We start from the raw sequence: 15,917 nt of genomic DNA, 5'->3' as shown, positions 1-15,917 counted from the left end.
CTCTGGCTTGAGAGCGTTTGGTTGTCCAGCCTATGTACATGTTTCTAGTGAGGAGAACTCGAAGCTTGATGTGAAGTCTAGACAATGTATCTTTCTGGGCTATTAGAAAGGGGTGAAAGACTTCAAGCTCTGGGATCCGAAGGCAAACAAAACGGTGATCAGTAGAGATGTGGTTTTTTATGAAAAAACCATGTTGCAGTGTACTCAAGAAGAAGAGAAACAGTTGCCAGAAAATTGCAACACCAATGAGCATGTGGTGCAGGTGGAGCTAGAGACCCATGGTAGAGAAAAGGATACTCAGCATGCAGAAAGTTCTAACTCAGGTGTTCAGCAGCATCACTGTACAGCCACAAACAGACCCAAATGCACTATCAAGCCACCTACCATGTATGGTTTTAAAGATTTGGTTTCTTATGTACTTATTACTAGTATCGAAGATCCTACTAATTTTCAGGAAGCAGTACAAAGCCAAGAGAAAAGTAGATGGATGGGTGCTATGGTGGAGGAGATGGAGTCTCTGCATAAAAACCAGACATGGGAATTCATGTATCTTCCCAAGGGGAAGAGAGGGATAGGGTGCAAGTGGGTGTATAAAAAGAAAGAAACAATATCATAAAAAGAGGGGTGAAAATTCAAGGCTCGTCTAGTAGCAAAGGGTTACTCACAGAGGAAAGGGATTGACTATGATGAAGTATTCTCCCCTGTGGTTAGACACACCTCCATCAGGGCAGTGTTGGCGTTAGTAACACATTCAGACATGCAGTTGGAGCAGATGGATGTAAAAACAGTTTTCTTTCATGGTGACTTGGAGGAACATATTTACACGGTACAGCTAGAAGGGTTTAGTCACCCTGGATAGGAATATTTGGTCTGTAATTTGAAGAAATCACTTTATGGGCTGACGCAGTCTCCGAGGCAGTGGTACAAGTGATTTGATTCTTACATGACCCGGATTGGCTACAAAAGATGTGAGTATGATTGTTGTGTTTATGTGAAAAGCCTTGATGATGATTCTTTTATTTTTCTGCAACTTTATGTGGATGATATATTGATTGCTGCAAAGAGTATGAGTGAGGTCAACAAGTTGAAGACTTTATTGAACAAAGAATTTAACATGAACGATTTGGGTGCAACCAAGAAGATTCTTGGGGTAGAGATACGCAGGGACAGAGCTTCCAGGAGATTATGGCTATCTCAGTATAGCTATATTGAGAAGGTGTTGGACAGGTTAAGCATGGGTAATGCAAAACCAGTAAGTACACCTTTGGCGAATCATTTTAGATTGTCTACCGCTCAATGCCCAAAGACAGATGATAAAGTTTATGACATATCAAAGGTCCCATATGCCAGTGCAGTGGGGTGTATGATGTATGTTATGGTTTGTATGATACCAGATTTGGCACAAGTTGTCAGCGTGGTTAGCAAGTTTCTTTCGAATCCAGGTCAACAGCATTGGGATGCAGTCAAGTGGATTTTCAGATACTTTAGGGGTACTAAAAACTATGGCAACATGTTCAGCAGACAACAGAGTGTCACTTCAGCTGTGGGATATGTGGATGCAGACTATGCAGGCGACTTGGATGACAGGAGGTCTACCATAGGTTATGTATTTACTCTTGTGAGAGGACCTATTTGTTGGAAGTCCATGGTATAGTCTATAATTGCACTATCTACTACTGAGTTAGAGTATATGGCAGTAGCTGAGGTTGCCAAGGAGGCTTTGTGGCTTACAGGGTTGGTCATGGAGCTGGGCGTCCAACAAGGTGGAGTTTAGTTGCATTGTGACAGTTAGAATGCCATTTATTTGGCAAAGAACCAGGTGTATCATGTGAGGACCAAGCACATAGATGTGAGGTTTCACAGGATCAGGGAATTGGTTTCATCAGGTAAACTACTGCTTGAAAAAGTTCACACTTATGAGAATGCAGCAGACATGTTGACAAAGCATGTTACTACAGATAAGTTCAAGCATTGCTTGTTCCAGGTGGAATCCTAAGTTATGCTTTCTTTTTCTTAAGGGGTGAATATTCGCCAAGGTGGAGATTGTTGAGTATATGGCTTATACATAAGGTTGGGAGTATTATTGTACAGGGGTATTTGTGTCTTTCCTACACAAATACCTCTAGGGTTTAGTATAAATATGGATTATGTAACCCTAATTAAAATTAGTGAAAATTACACGTCGTCGCTCTAGTGAACATAGGCATAGCCGTACCACCGTAAATATTGTCTTCTCCATTGTTCCTTTGTTTTCTTTCATTAATCACGTCATTAAGGGGTTTTTTCTTCTACAATGTGGCAAGACTCTTAATTATTGGTTTATGTTTTTATATGTATTTATATGTATTTATATGTCTTTTGCTCTAAGCCATAATTCTCTAGTTGTTGTTTCATCCATAGGAGCTGAGCAAAACAACTTCCACAAGCTATGTATTTAGCCTTGTGGTAGATAAGGCAACTAATTGTTGTTTCTTGAAAAACCAAGAAACAAACATATTTCCAAGTAATTGACAACTACCACCCACACTCTTCCTGTCAATTTTGTATCCAAAAAAATCGGCATCAGAGTAGCCTACTAGACCTATGATAGAAGAGTTTGAGAACCAAAATCCTAAGTTTGGTTCTCCAAGCAGATATGGGAAATTCTTTTCATGGCCACTCAGTGAGATTCTCTAAGATCGAACTAAAATCTAGTACATAGGCATACTGAGAACATAAAGTCTGGTTTACTAGCCAACAAATAAAGTAGGGATCCTACCATGCTCCTATAATTTTTTTTATTTATAGTGTTTCTTGAGTTGTTTGAGTCAAGTTTCAAGGACGAACTCTTGGGTGTGCAAATTGGCTTAAGATTTTTTATTTTGAATTTCTTATGCAATCCTTTGTTGTACTTAGACTAATTTATGAAAGTTCCATTTTCTATTTGCATAACTTGAAGTCCAAGGAAGAATGTTAGTTCACCCATTGTTGGAAGAAATGATGTAATTGGGTTGGCATTGATGTAAATAGTTTATGTTTATTGTCTCTTCTTCATTTTTCTAGGGTGAAGAAGAGCATAATTATAATATAGTACTTTTATTTAATTATAAATAGAGCTTCAGGAAAAGGGTTAGGATACAAGTCCATAACCTCATTCTTCCTTCTATTTTCTCCCCACCGTGCCTTTTCATGTTTCTCCATAGAGTAACATGACCAAGGTTGACCCATACGTCCAAGTGTGTTAAAAGATGGGTTCAAGCCCACAAGACCAAGGAAAACTTACACTTCCAAGAGAGGTAAAAGATGGGCTCTAACCCACATACCAAAGAGAAGCTCATAGGCCCACACAGTGGTGGCATGATGGTAAATAAAGATTCATCTGATAAAGATAACATTGATGTAATTAGTTAAGTGTCAGGGGTATTTTTAATATTGTAATCATATTCATTTATAAATTGAGCTTCAGGGAGAGGGTTAGAACACTTGTCCACGACCATTTTCTTCCTCCTCCTTTCTCCCAATATGTTGTCTCTCCTTTTCTCCATGAGCTAATCCATGGAGTCTTGAAAATCAACATAGTATTAGAGCATTGATTTTCAGGACTCACATATATGGTTTTTCAAGATTCAAAGAACCGTTCATTATTTTCTTTGCTGATATTGTTGCTTAATTTTTTTCATCATATTGTTGTTATTTTCTCTCTTCCACTTGTACACCTACTTCGACTGATTGCTCAGTGCCAACCGGCAAGTGTAGTTCCCCCGTAATTGTATCCAAGGTGGTAGGCAGGCAGCCTCCTCCTTGTATGATTTGAGCATCTCATCCGCCTCTCCGCTCTTGGTTCTTTGTTGACATCTGGATGGTAATTCCTAGCAAGCTTCCTATATGCACTTTTTATCTTAAATTTACTAGCATTCTTTGGCACTCCTAGGACAAAATAGTAGTCATTGTCAGCTTTGATAATGAGCCATGTTCCCCTATGCCGTTGAGAGTTTACAAATGATCCAATATTCAATAGTGCACATATGGAATCATGCATGGTGCTGATGAAGATCTTAACATCACTTAATGCCGAATTCCCCATTGAGCAACCCACGTACCTCCACAAGGAACAATTGCCATCTTTACGTGGGTATTTGTCACTTCCTCTGTGTGCCTCCCTTTTGCAGTAGGAAGCTCGGTTGTCCAAGGCACTGTTGCTGATGGCTTACTCACTATTTCCGCTCCGCCCGCTTTAGAAGACAAGCATCTCCGAGTCAAAGAGAAAATGTTGATGATCGTCCGAGCCGTTGACATTGATAACCTCGTAAGAAAAAAGAATGAATTTTTAAGCAGAGAATACCTGGCAGTGAAAGACAATGGAATAGAGACAGATGGAGCAAGAGTGCATTGCTCGTCTTCCCCCTCCAATGTTGTCAATCGTCTATTACTGGAAGAACGGCAATTTCCATCACCAACCTTTTGAACAGTAACAACAGATCATTATTCCATCTTTCTTATTTCTAGAGGGTTTTTTTTCGAGTCAGATTAATCCAATCGACAACGCAACTGTCTCCGTTGTCATCCAACTCTGACGGATGTTTTTTCGGAAGATCATCCAAGATTAGTTCTGCGTTGGCATATTTTTTTCCGAAGATATCAGATTCCAGCCGGGATGATTTATTTTTCTTACCTTCGGGAAATAACCTGTTGGCATCCGAAAATAGGTTCGGTAATTGACCAGCTCACCAGATATTCAGCAAGAGCTGGTTCATCATTGTGTTGTCATTTCTAGACGACGAATCAGTCTCCTGCTTCATTACTGATTCTGGGAACTGGGCAAGCTCTATTTTTCCACTTCAGTTGGTATTTTTAATCCGTGCTCATTGCTGTCTTGGATCGTCTCAGTTGCTCATCCTTCGTTGGCGTGAGAAATTTTCTGTTAGAAGTTATCGTTTCTACTGCTTGGTATCTTGAACTTAGTATCTTGCAGCTTCGGGAGGACGACAAACTAGCGCCTTACTTTATTTGGTGCATAACCTTCTGATGGACTCACAACGAATTATTTTATGGGTCCTCTTTAAAGATTTTCCTTATTTGGTACGTGATATTTGGACTCTGACACATTTCAGCTGCTACTATTGTGTCTCTCTAATTGACGTACCTTATATGAGATTTATGATGAATATGTATCCTTAAATAATGTGGATATTAGAAATGCAAGGGTTGTGTTAAGTATTACTTCTATGGGTGTTTCCACAAATCGTAGGTCATATTCTTCATCAAGTTCGGGTTGGTCAAAGTTAATGACTTATGTGAAACAAGTAGAAGTAATTAATTCACCAAGGTCAAAATTAGAAAATTATCTTCAAGAAGGTGTGTATATTTGTGAGGAAACTTCATAATATAATTTTGATGTTTTAGAATAGTGAAAAGTGAATCATATGAAATTTTGGGTATTATCTAAGATGGCAGCAGGCATCCTTATAATTCTCACATCCATAGTAGCTTCAGATTATACCTTTAGTGTTGGTGGTAGAGTAATAACCACATATCGTTCTTCCTTGGCACCAAATACAATTCAAGTTTTGATTTGTGGCCGTGATTGGGTTTGGGCTCTTCAAGGTGTCAAGAAAAATCAAAAGGTGAATTTATTTTGAATAATTATTTACCATAATATTTTTTAGTTTTATTTATTAAAATTTTGTTTTATGATTATAGCCTGAAAAGAAGATTGTGGAGATAATACTACCAATTACATGATTTTTCATGTTTTTCCCATCATGGTAATTTAAAAATTTTTTAACTACATTAAGTAACTAGTAGTGGAAGAGCATTTTTTTATTTGACAATAATAAAATTTATTTTATTATTTTTGTCATTGGTGGAGATTTTTCTCATGCGGGGACTTAGTATATTGCTTTCTAGCATGAAGAGAAAGAGCTATAGTTTATAAATTTATATTGGTTGTGTGATTGTAAATTGATATTGATATTTCATTTAATTTTTTGTTTAATTATTGCATAAAGTTTATTCATAATATTATGCAATGTTTATGGAGTGTATAGGCAATTTTATGCAGGCATTATATACATAGGTTATGCCCAATTTTAAGTAGAGGTCATGCCTAATTTTATGTAAAATATATGCATAATTTTATTTACAATTTATTTAACATGTATTTATTGAAAATTTTAAATGTATGTTGGTGCTCGAATTCGGTTAAAATTAGAGCTCGATAACAATTTTAGGCTCGAGGATGGGGTTGGTTCGAGCTCGAGTTCGAAATATTTAAATCAAACTCGGCGCGAACATAGGTAGATTCAGGCTCAGCTCGGCTCAATGCCGCCCCTAGTGACTACCAAGCAACTATTCATATCTCTTCGAATTCGGTCTTTCACAAGAAGAAAAAAAATATTCAGGTAAACTTTCACTTTATACAGGAATAATTTAGGTATGTTTCGTCACAAGGACAAATAACAGACATTCTTGCGAAACCAATCACATCCAAGATTTTAACCACTATATGCAACAAGTTGAGTATATAGGGTGTTTCTCTCCCCCAACTTGAAGGGAAGTATTAGAAAACATCAAAAGTAGCACAAATGTAAATAACTCTCCCACATCAAAAGATGGCAAACAAAATAATTAAGTAATATGTTTATAAAGATAACACAAGGGTGTAATAAAATAAGATGATATATTTATATTTATGTCTATTCTTTTATAAAACTTATAACCGTAAGTATGGGTGGCATCGAACTAAGCCAGTTCGCGAGCAGTTCAAGCTCGGTTCGACTAGATTTATCTGTATCTCGAATCGAGTTCGAGATCCAGATAAAGCTCGTTTGTGTTAACGAGCCGAGCTCAACCGAACCATGGTTCTGTTCACAAGCTCGCGAGTCGGTTCGTTAACGAGCTTGATACCAAAGTTAAGAGGAGAAACCCCTCCCCGCACAACTTTCGCTCGTGCAAAATCATAACCAAATAAAAATAAATAAAAAACTCTTTCTCTTTTGAAGAAATTGGAAAGACATTTTAGTAGAGATACGTTTCTAGAGACTATTAGTTCCTAATGTTTTTCGTAAACATTTTTCTAATTGAAAATTCTCATTAAAAAAACATATATTTTTTTAAGTAAGATTTTCCTGCCAAGATGGGCTAGAAAATCGTATAAAAAATTTTTGAATAAGTATTTGATAGTTGATGTTGTAATATTTTGAGCACGAGGCAATTTTCATAATAATTTTATGTTTGACATTTTATTTGATTAAAAATTTATCGATAAGTATAGTAATATATTAGATTGATTATTAATTTTTATTTATTTCCCTAAAAAGAGGCAATAAGAGGTCCATTTAACTTTCCTAAGAAAATTTTAAAATATTTATTTTAATAATAATAAGATTTTATTTAAAGGTTTTTTTGAAAATATGTATCATAGGGGCACTAGTTTTTCCTAAAATATAAAATTTTCAACCAGGGGCACTAAGGAGGCCATAGTAAATTTATAGCCAGATTCAAAAATTACAAAATAAGCTAAACAAAATTTGGGGTAAAAATTATTAATATTGATGCGTTCTCATCCATTATCGAGATTCAATCCCGAACCTCCCCTATCATTCTTTTTTTAAAATTTATGCATAATTTTATATATAATTTATTTGACATATATTTTAGGCTCAAGCTTGAACTCGATTAAAAATATTAGGCTCGAGCTCGAGTTCAAAATATTTAAATCAAACTCGGCTTGAATAAGGTTCGGACTTCAAATTCAATGCCACCCTTATGCCCAATTTTAAGTAGAGGTCATGTCCAAATTTATGTAAAATGTATGCATAATTTTATATACAATTTATTTGACATGTATTTTTTGAAAAGTTTTAAATATATATTGGAGCTCGAACTTGAGACATGTATTTTTTTTAAAGTTTTAAATAAATGTTAAAGTTTGAACTCGGCTCAAACTCAGTTAAAATTATTAGGCTCAAGCTCGATAACAATTTTAGGCTCAAACATGGGTTTAACTCAAACTCTGAGTCCAAAATATTTAAATCAAACTCGGCTTGAACATATTCAAGTTCGGACTCGGCTTGGCTTGATGCCACCCCTAACTAGGGGTGGCTTCGAACCGAGTCGGCTCAAGTTCGGCTCGGTACCGGCTCGGTTCGATTGGTTATCTATCGAGCTCAAGCCGAGCTCGAACACCGAAATCGGCTCATTTACCTTAATGAGCCGAGCTCGACCGAAGCCAGGTTCGGTTCGTCGGCTCGCTAGCCGGCTCGAGGTGAGTCGGATCGGGAGCGGGATCAAGAGCGGGGGGGGGAATTTCCTCCCCTCGTCACCGCCGAGCCCCTCCCGTCGGTTGTTGTCGTCATCGCAACTGTTTGTCGGCCGTCTCTACCGTCGTCACAGCTGCTCGCCGGCATCCTCTGTGGCCGTCCGTTCGATTTCTTCCTCTCGTCGTCGCCTCTGTTTCCGTCGCCGCCGCTTCTGTCACCGCCGCCTCCGTCGCAGCCGTCATCCCCGACAATAGGTCCTCCCCGGCACCGTTTCCCTCCACGTCATCTCGGCAGAAACCCAGAACCTAAGTTCAAGGGAGAAATTAGGGGAGAAATAATCTCCCCCCTCCCCCGCGCGAAGATGATCTCGCACATGCGAGATCATAAAGTAAAAAAAAAAAAAAAACTTTTTCCACACGAAAAAATTTAAAAAAAAATTTATAGAAATAAGTTTCTATAAACTATTAGTGTCTCATGTTTTTTTAAACATTTTTTTAATTGAAAAATTTTATTAAAAATCATATAATTTTCTAAGTATGATTTTCGTACCAAGATGGAGTAGAAAACTGTATAAAAAAATTTTGAATAAGTATTTAACAAATGATGTTGTAATACTTTTAGCATGAAGCAATTTTCATTGCAATTTTGTGTTTGATATTTTATTTAATTAAAATTTTATCGATAAGTATAATAATATATTAGATTGATTATTAATTTTTATTTATTTCCCTAGAAGAGGTAATAAAAGGTCCATTTAACTTTCCTAAGAAAATTTTAAAATATTTCTTGTAATTTTCTAATAAGTCACTAATAGTAATAAAATTTTATTTAAAGGTTTTTTTGGGAATATGTATCGTAGGAAAAATATTTTTAGTTTTTCCTAGAATATAAATTTTCATCTAGGGGCACTAAGGAGGCCATAATAAATTATGGCCAGATTAAAAAATTACAAAACAAGCTAGACAATAATTGGAGTAAAAAAGATTAATATTGGTACATTTTAATCCATTATTGAAATTCAATCCTGAACCTCCCCTATCATTATATTTTTTAAAAATGTATGCATAATTTTATATATAATTTATTCAAATCCACCCTACGTGCGAGATTACAGACAAGGAAAAAAAAAATTTGTCCCTTCCTCATAGCTCTTAAAGAAATTGAAAAGATATTGTAGTAGAAATACGTTCCTAGAGACTATTAGTGGTTTTTTCAATAAATATCGAAAAAACATTTTAAGTATAAATATAGGGACCATTAGTGCCTCATGTTTTTTCAAAATATTTTTTTAATTATAAATTATTTTTAAAAAATCATATAATTTTATAAATAAGATTTTCTTTCCAAGATAGTTAGAAAACCATGTAGAAAAATTTTGAATAAGTATTTGACAATTGATGATATAATACTTTGAGTATGAGGTAATTTTCATAGCAATTTTGTGTTTGACATTTTATGTGATTAAAAATTTATCGTTAAGTATAATAATATATTAGATTAATTATTATTTTTTATTTATTTCCATAGAAAAGGCAATAAGAGGTCCATTTAACTTTCCTAAGAAAAATTTAAAATATTTCTTATAATTTTCTAGTAAGTCTCAAATAGTAATAGGATTTTATTTAAAGGATTTATAGTTTTTTATTTGGGTGATGGTAAATTGATAGTGATATTTCATTTAATTTTGTTGTGTTTTATTATTGTATGGAGTTTATTTATAATGTTATACAGTGTATGGAGTGTTTAGACTATTTTATGGAGTATATAAACAATTTTATGGAGTGTTTATGGAATGTATAGACAATTTTATGGAGTATTTATACAGGTATTATGTATATTGATTATGCCCAATTTTAAGTAAAGATCATGCCGAATTTTTTACAAGTATTATATATATAGATTATGCTCAATTTTAAGTAGAAGTTATGCCCAATCTTATACATGTATTATATATATAGGTTATGCCCAATTTTATGTAAAATGAATGCATAATTTATATACATTTTATTTGATATATATTTTTAAAAAATTTTAAATATATGTTAAAGCTCGAACTTAACTCAATAACAATTTTAGGCTTGAGATGAAGCTAGTCTCAAAATATTTAAATCAAACATAACTCAAACATAAGCAGATTCGGGCTCGACTCAACTCAATGCCACCCCTACCCCTAACCGTAAGAACATTGTAATCATTGTAAACTTTCTTCCACAACTATAAATTGTAACTCAAGACTTAGGGATAGAACATTAAAATTCCCTTTTACAAACATACGAATCATCCATATAAATCATGCATAAAATAAACTTATCAAATGAAAAGTAATTCATAACCATGACATAGATTCTACATTTATTCTAAACAATAATACCTAATATACATTTACTCAAATATTGTGTTTTTTAACTCTCCCAACGCATTAGCTCTCTTACTATATAAGAACGTCTAACGGCAACATGAGCCTGATTTACCTAAACCAAATTCAGAATTCAATTCAAGATATAATACCCCTTGGCGAGGTAGCAGTAATACAAACTTTTATCTATATCAAACCAACTCGTTCAAAATTCTGCTGACCATCATACGGAATGTACTGGAGAATCAATAAATGTTATACAAGGATTACCACCTCACAGAAATGGATCTTACGAGAAGTTTTTAAGCTTTGACTTAGTTCGTCTGCTTTGAATCAGATAGCATTGGACGAGACCTTTTTGTGAAGCTCTTATTGCCAAAAAAATTTCCTACAAACTCGGAACAGATAAATTAGGACAGGCACATAGCAAAATGCATCAAGGGTCCGCAGTGGCTTCCTTCAAGTAAGCAATCAGATCAGCACGTTCTTGTGGTTTCTTAAGACCAGGAAATACCATTTTCGTGCCAGGAATGTACTGCATAGGAATTCCCAACCAAAGTTAGGACGGATTAGTTTATAAGCAACAAGAAAAACATTCATTCCTATATCGTTCACTAGTATCAACATGATATAAAACTCCTAGCTACATAGTCAATATAGAGAATAATTTCAAATGTAACTAGCTGGAAAGAATGAGGAGTCGCTGGGCTGCACTCTGCCACAGTACAGAGCCATCATGCTCGTGATCCTCGGGCTACATTATCTCAAACAGCACCACTAATTGAAAATTTCAGGTTCTCTAGATTGATGCCTCAAGTTTCAGGATCCGGGTATAAAGCATTGCAAAGGAGAATGTTGAGAAAAAAATGAAATATCACCCCAGAAGTTTCACATAAGAATGAACTGTGGCATCTCAAAGCCCCTTCACTAGATAGCATAATTGATTTTCTTGTCTCAACAAACTCTGACTGAATCAGCAACTTGACCTCTCTTAAGATTAGATGCTAGAGAAAAACAGTGCAAGGAAGTAATAATACAAAAATACAAGACACTGATCCTTTTCTTGATAGCAGGTGTGAATTTTATTGACAGCTAATAGTCCCATATATAAATGTCCTGCTACTAAGGCAGGCTCCAGATGCACAAAGTTTATGCTCTTGGAAATAAGCATAACCATGGAGAGCACTAACTTACCTTCTTAGGGTTAAGCAAGTAGTCGTACAAAGTAGACTCCTGCCAAATCACAGCCCTGTTCTTGTTAGCAGCTGAATATGAGTAACCAGGAGCAGTCCCTGATTGCCTCCCGAAAAGACCATTCAGATTGGGTCCTACAACATCCAATATAATAATGCAGTCAGAAAAGAATAAAATAAATAAGGAAAAAAAAAGATGCTTCAAAGAAAACAAGTATACAAATACAAATATTACACATCTTATAAACAGTAGTATTGTGCGCTTAATGTAGCTATCAATGTCCATTGATTTCTTTTTGAGAACTTGGCAACAAGGAATCCCCAATCCTTCAAACAAACTGGTGCACCTTTCAGCTTTCAAATGTAAATTCTTTCTTCTAAGCAAAATAATATTTCACACTGAATCATAAACATTCTTAAAATTAATACAGGCCTAATGATGGGGAACAGCATCAGGATCTCAAGTAAGTACCTTCCTTAACGAATAATGGACTGGGATTGGAGAATTGAAGAAGAGAAGAAGAGAAGAAAGAATGGCCGTGAAGAAACAGAAGGCAGAGGGGAAGAAGAGCTTGAGTAGGAAAGAGGTAAGTCAGGAACCGATAACATTAAAATAAAATAAAATAATAAAAAAACTCATAAAAGTGGATAATCATCCAACCACAAAGTGGTGGGTCCTGGTAGGGCCCTATGCCTCCGGGTATACACTCGGGTGATCGGTGGCATACTGGTGTCCCCACCACCTAATTAGGACCCATACAATAGAAAGAGCCCATACAGTTGCATATAGTATTTTCTATAAAAGATCAGCTAATATAAAGAACCCACTTTTAAAAAGATAAATCCAAAATGTGTCAGCAAGGGGATAGTTATATACTCACATAAAAAAAAATACAGAGAAATTTTCTCATGCCCAAGTACCAAAAAATGATTTCAAGAAACCATGTGATCACAATCTTTTTCACTTCAACCACAAAAACATCAGCAAAATATCTTGTCTTAAGCTGATCTCTTCATTTATCCCTTGGCAAACAGATTCTTGCAAGTGCTCGATCTATACATGAACTATATACTGTATGCTTCCCATAGCAGACAATCACATTTGCTCATAAAACATCAATGTAATTGAAACAATAATATACAGGTGCACTGAAAAATGCACTTTGCACTGATCAAAGAGTCAAAGATGGGACATTCCCCAAAGACAACACAGAATTTGAAATCATGATATCCAAAAGAATTCAAAATTATTTTAATTTCGAAAAAAATGAAACAAGGCTTTTTTATAAAGCTAGTTAAACCTAAAATGAATCTATCTAACATCACTATTTTTTTAAAAGAGGCATTTGGCAGCCATCACTCAATGACCAATCAAAGTGAAATATGGTAAGGACAGACAATTATAAATGATAATGTGATTTATTTGAATGAAGCAAATGGACACAAAACGGTCCAAAGACAGACAGAGCATGAACTTAATTCAACAACAGGAAGTAAGCCTCCTAATTTATCTCCTTTTTCTCATGCTGAAAGCATGATTAAAAAGAATATCTAAGCACAACTTCAAAACCGGATCATCAATCGTAAATATGGCCTATTAACTTTCATTGTACCCACTAAAATTTCTATTATTATGAAGATCTAAATTGACTCCACTTCAATTTTGAATGAAACAGAGCTCAAATGTGAATGGATATAATTTTCGAATAAGAAAGCAAGGACATCAGAGAAGGACAGGATTCCATGTACACGTTTCTTTGTTACACTCGAAGAATGATAATTGCAATTATTTGGGTTCACACAATAAAATCCAAGGCGAGTTAATATTAAAGTAGCTTTCCAAGGGAATCTTTCTGCAGAGCTCAGATAACATTTCCTATGTGACACATAGAATTCCAAACATACGCCAGGACATCATAATGTTCCATTCAATCATTATCATAGCAATAAGGCTAAATAAGAGAGGCTCTCAAAGAATCCAGACACCAACGAAACATAAAACGGAAAGAGAAATTCCACACAGATCAAACTTCCAGTGGGTTCTCTCTAAAACACGAGAACAAGGAAATCCTCCGGGAGACAAAAGGGATTTATCACAAATCCTTTCCAACTTATATTCACCTCACAACAAACCAAAGTTCGTCCAAGATGTTCGTTAAGTAAAGCTAATTAAGAAAAAACAAAACAAAAAAAGCGTAAAAATCAATAAAAAGCAAAATGAAAAGTAAAGCGATACCTTATCAAATCAATAAAAAGCACAAAACTCATCAACAGATTTGCAACATCACCACATCGAAAAAGCACATAGAGCATACTATCTGACCACGCAAATTTGTTTTAAACAAAAGCGATTTGATAAGGAGACATATAAACATGTTATGAATAACAAAAATTAAACGCCACTAGTTAGGCAAAATCTAATGGAAACAATCCGGCAAGATTAAGAAAACCAATAACACGACCTTAAACACCAGATCGGACAAGTTAATAAAGTAACGTACTAGCTGAAATTAACGATAGCAGGTTCTATAACTACGCAATGACCTTTTTATAAACTTTTTTTAAAAAAGAACATCCAAATTTGAAAAAATTATGAAATAAAAACCGATCAGACAGAACAAAACACATAACACCACTAAAACCTGATAAAAAGAATACAGAAATCAACACAAACGGATTCGTTGATAAGCAAAACATAGAGAATACATAGAGAACTGATTTATTCAAGGTAATAAATAAAAACAAAAAAAAAGCGCATCGAGATCCACCTTGCCTGTGTCCCGCTCCTTTCTCGGCCGTATGACACTGAGCGCACTTCGTCTTGAAGATCTTTTCCCCGGCCTTGGGATTGCCAGGAGGAGCTTCAGTAAAGGATGCCATCGCCAATCAAAACTTACAGTTTCAACCTCAGAAGAACGCGCGAGGCTTCTAGGGTTTCTTCTCCAGCCGAAAACAACAGCGTGGCTTACGTTGTTGTTTCAATTTACACAATTACACTTTACAGATCTGGTGGCTCACGGGACGGTGGGAGCGCGCTCTTCGCCAGGCATGGAGATGTCCAAAATAACCTTACCAATTTCAAATAATTTACAATATTTCCGAGGAAAAAAACAAATAAAGAGAGGGTTATTATTGCCACAAGAATCACGCTTAAGAGGCGGTTGACCAGTCATATGTTCGGTTTACGCCATAAAAGGTGGAAAAGAGAGTCAATATTCCTATATTACCCTGGTGTCGACGGGTGTTCCATTTTCCACGTAGCGTCGAGGATTCTAGAAAGGGCAAGTATTTTGAGAGCCTTGTTCTCGGACATTGAATTGGTCGAGTCTGATTAAAGAAAATTTTAAGAATTTTGATCTTTTAGTTTTCAAGAAGGAATTTCAAATAAGTATTCATTTCAGATAAACATGCTATTAGTAGTTCATTTTGATATATTGATGTGAAAAAGGGTTTTCCTCAGTGAAAACCTAGAGGAAGAGGTTGATATGAAACAACCTTAAGGTTTCCTTTTACAGGAGAATGATCATTTGGTTTGTAGGCTTAATAAATCTATATATGGGTTAAAATAAGCCTCCCATCAATGGTATTTAAAATCCCATGATGTTATTTCTTCGTTTGGTTATATGGAGAATACTATAGATTAATGTATAGACCATAAGATCAATGAGAGTAAAATAATTTTCTTAGTCTTATATGTAGATGATATTCTACATGTTTCAAGTGATTTAGGTTTACCTCATGAGGTTAACCAATTTCTCTCGATGCATTTTTATATGAAAGATATAGGTGAAGCTTCTTATGTCATAAGTATAAAGATTTAGAAAGACAGGTCCCAAAGGACATTAAGATTGTCTCAAGAAACTTATATCAATAAAGTTTTAGAAAGATTTTGTATGAAGAATTGTGCATCTGGTGTTGCACCAATTGTCAAAGGTGACAAGTTTAGTTTAGAACAATGTCCTAGAAATGATTTGGAGGGATCAAATGAAAACTTCATTTATGCTTTCGTGGTTGGGAGTTTAATATATGTTCAGGTTTGCAACAGACTTGATATTGCATATGTTGTTGGAATGTTGGGCAGATATCAAAGTAACTTTGGTTTGGACTATTGGAGAGTGGCAAAGAAAG

General features: G+C 35.2%; 1 protein-coding gene across 1 annotated transcript; it reads right to left on the bottom strand.

Annotated features, from left to right (window-relative positions):
- Positions 1–10,712: 10,712 nt before the first annotated feature.
- On the bottom strand, positions 10,713–14,767 carry LOC137945727 (cytochrome c). Its single transcript, XM_068791721.1, has 3 exons — positions 14,558–14,767; positions 11,791–11,924; positions 10,713–11,131 (listed from the first exon to the last, which is right to left on the bottom strand). The coding sequence occupies exons 1-3, from the start codon at positions 14,667–14,669 to the stop codon at positions 11,033–11,035; spliced, it is 345 nt and encodes a 114-aa protein (XP_068647822.1). The 5' UTR covers positions 14,670–14,767; the 3' UTR covers positions 10,713–11,032.
- Positions 14,768–15,917: the final 1,150 nt, after the last annotated feature.

Source organism: Aristolochia californica, unplaced genomic scaffold (assembly GCF_029961685.1).
Source record: "Aristolochia californica isolate CCGP_79_NKW_82.1479 unplaced genomic scaffold, dmAriCali1.0.hap1 SCAF_12, whole genome shotgun sequence".
Taxonomy (NCBI): Eukaryota; Viridiplantae; Streptophyta; class Magnoliopsida; order Piperales; family Aristolochiaceae; genus Aristolochia; species Aristolochia californica.
This window is presented reverse-complemented; position numbering and strand designations above follow the sequence as displayed.

What these genes read in the sequence shown, in the direction of transcription:
- LOC137945727 (XM_068791721.1), bottom strand. Translation starts at nt 14,669, where the DNA reads ATGGCATCCTTTACTGAAGCTCCTCCTGGCAATCCCAAGGCCGGGGAA. An exon ending in AGGAGCGGGACACAGGCAAG is followed by an intron (nt 11,925 to 14,557) that starts GTGGATCTCGAT and finishes TGGATGTTGTAG; the next exon opens with GACCCAATCTGAATGGTCTT. An exon ending in ACTTGCTTAACCCTAAGAAG is followed by an intron (nt 11,132 to 11,790) that starts GTAAGTTAGTGC and finishes ATTCCTATGCAG; the next exon opens with TACATTCCTGGCACGAAAAT.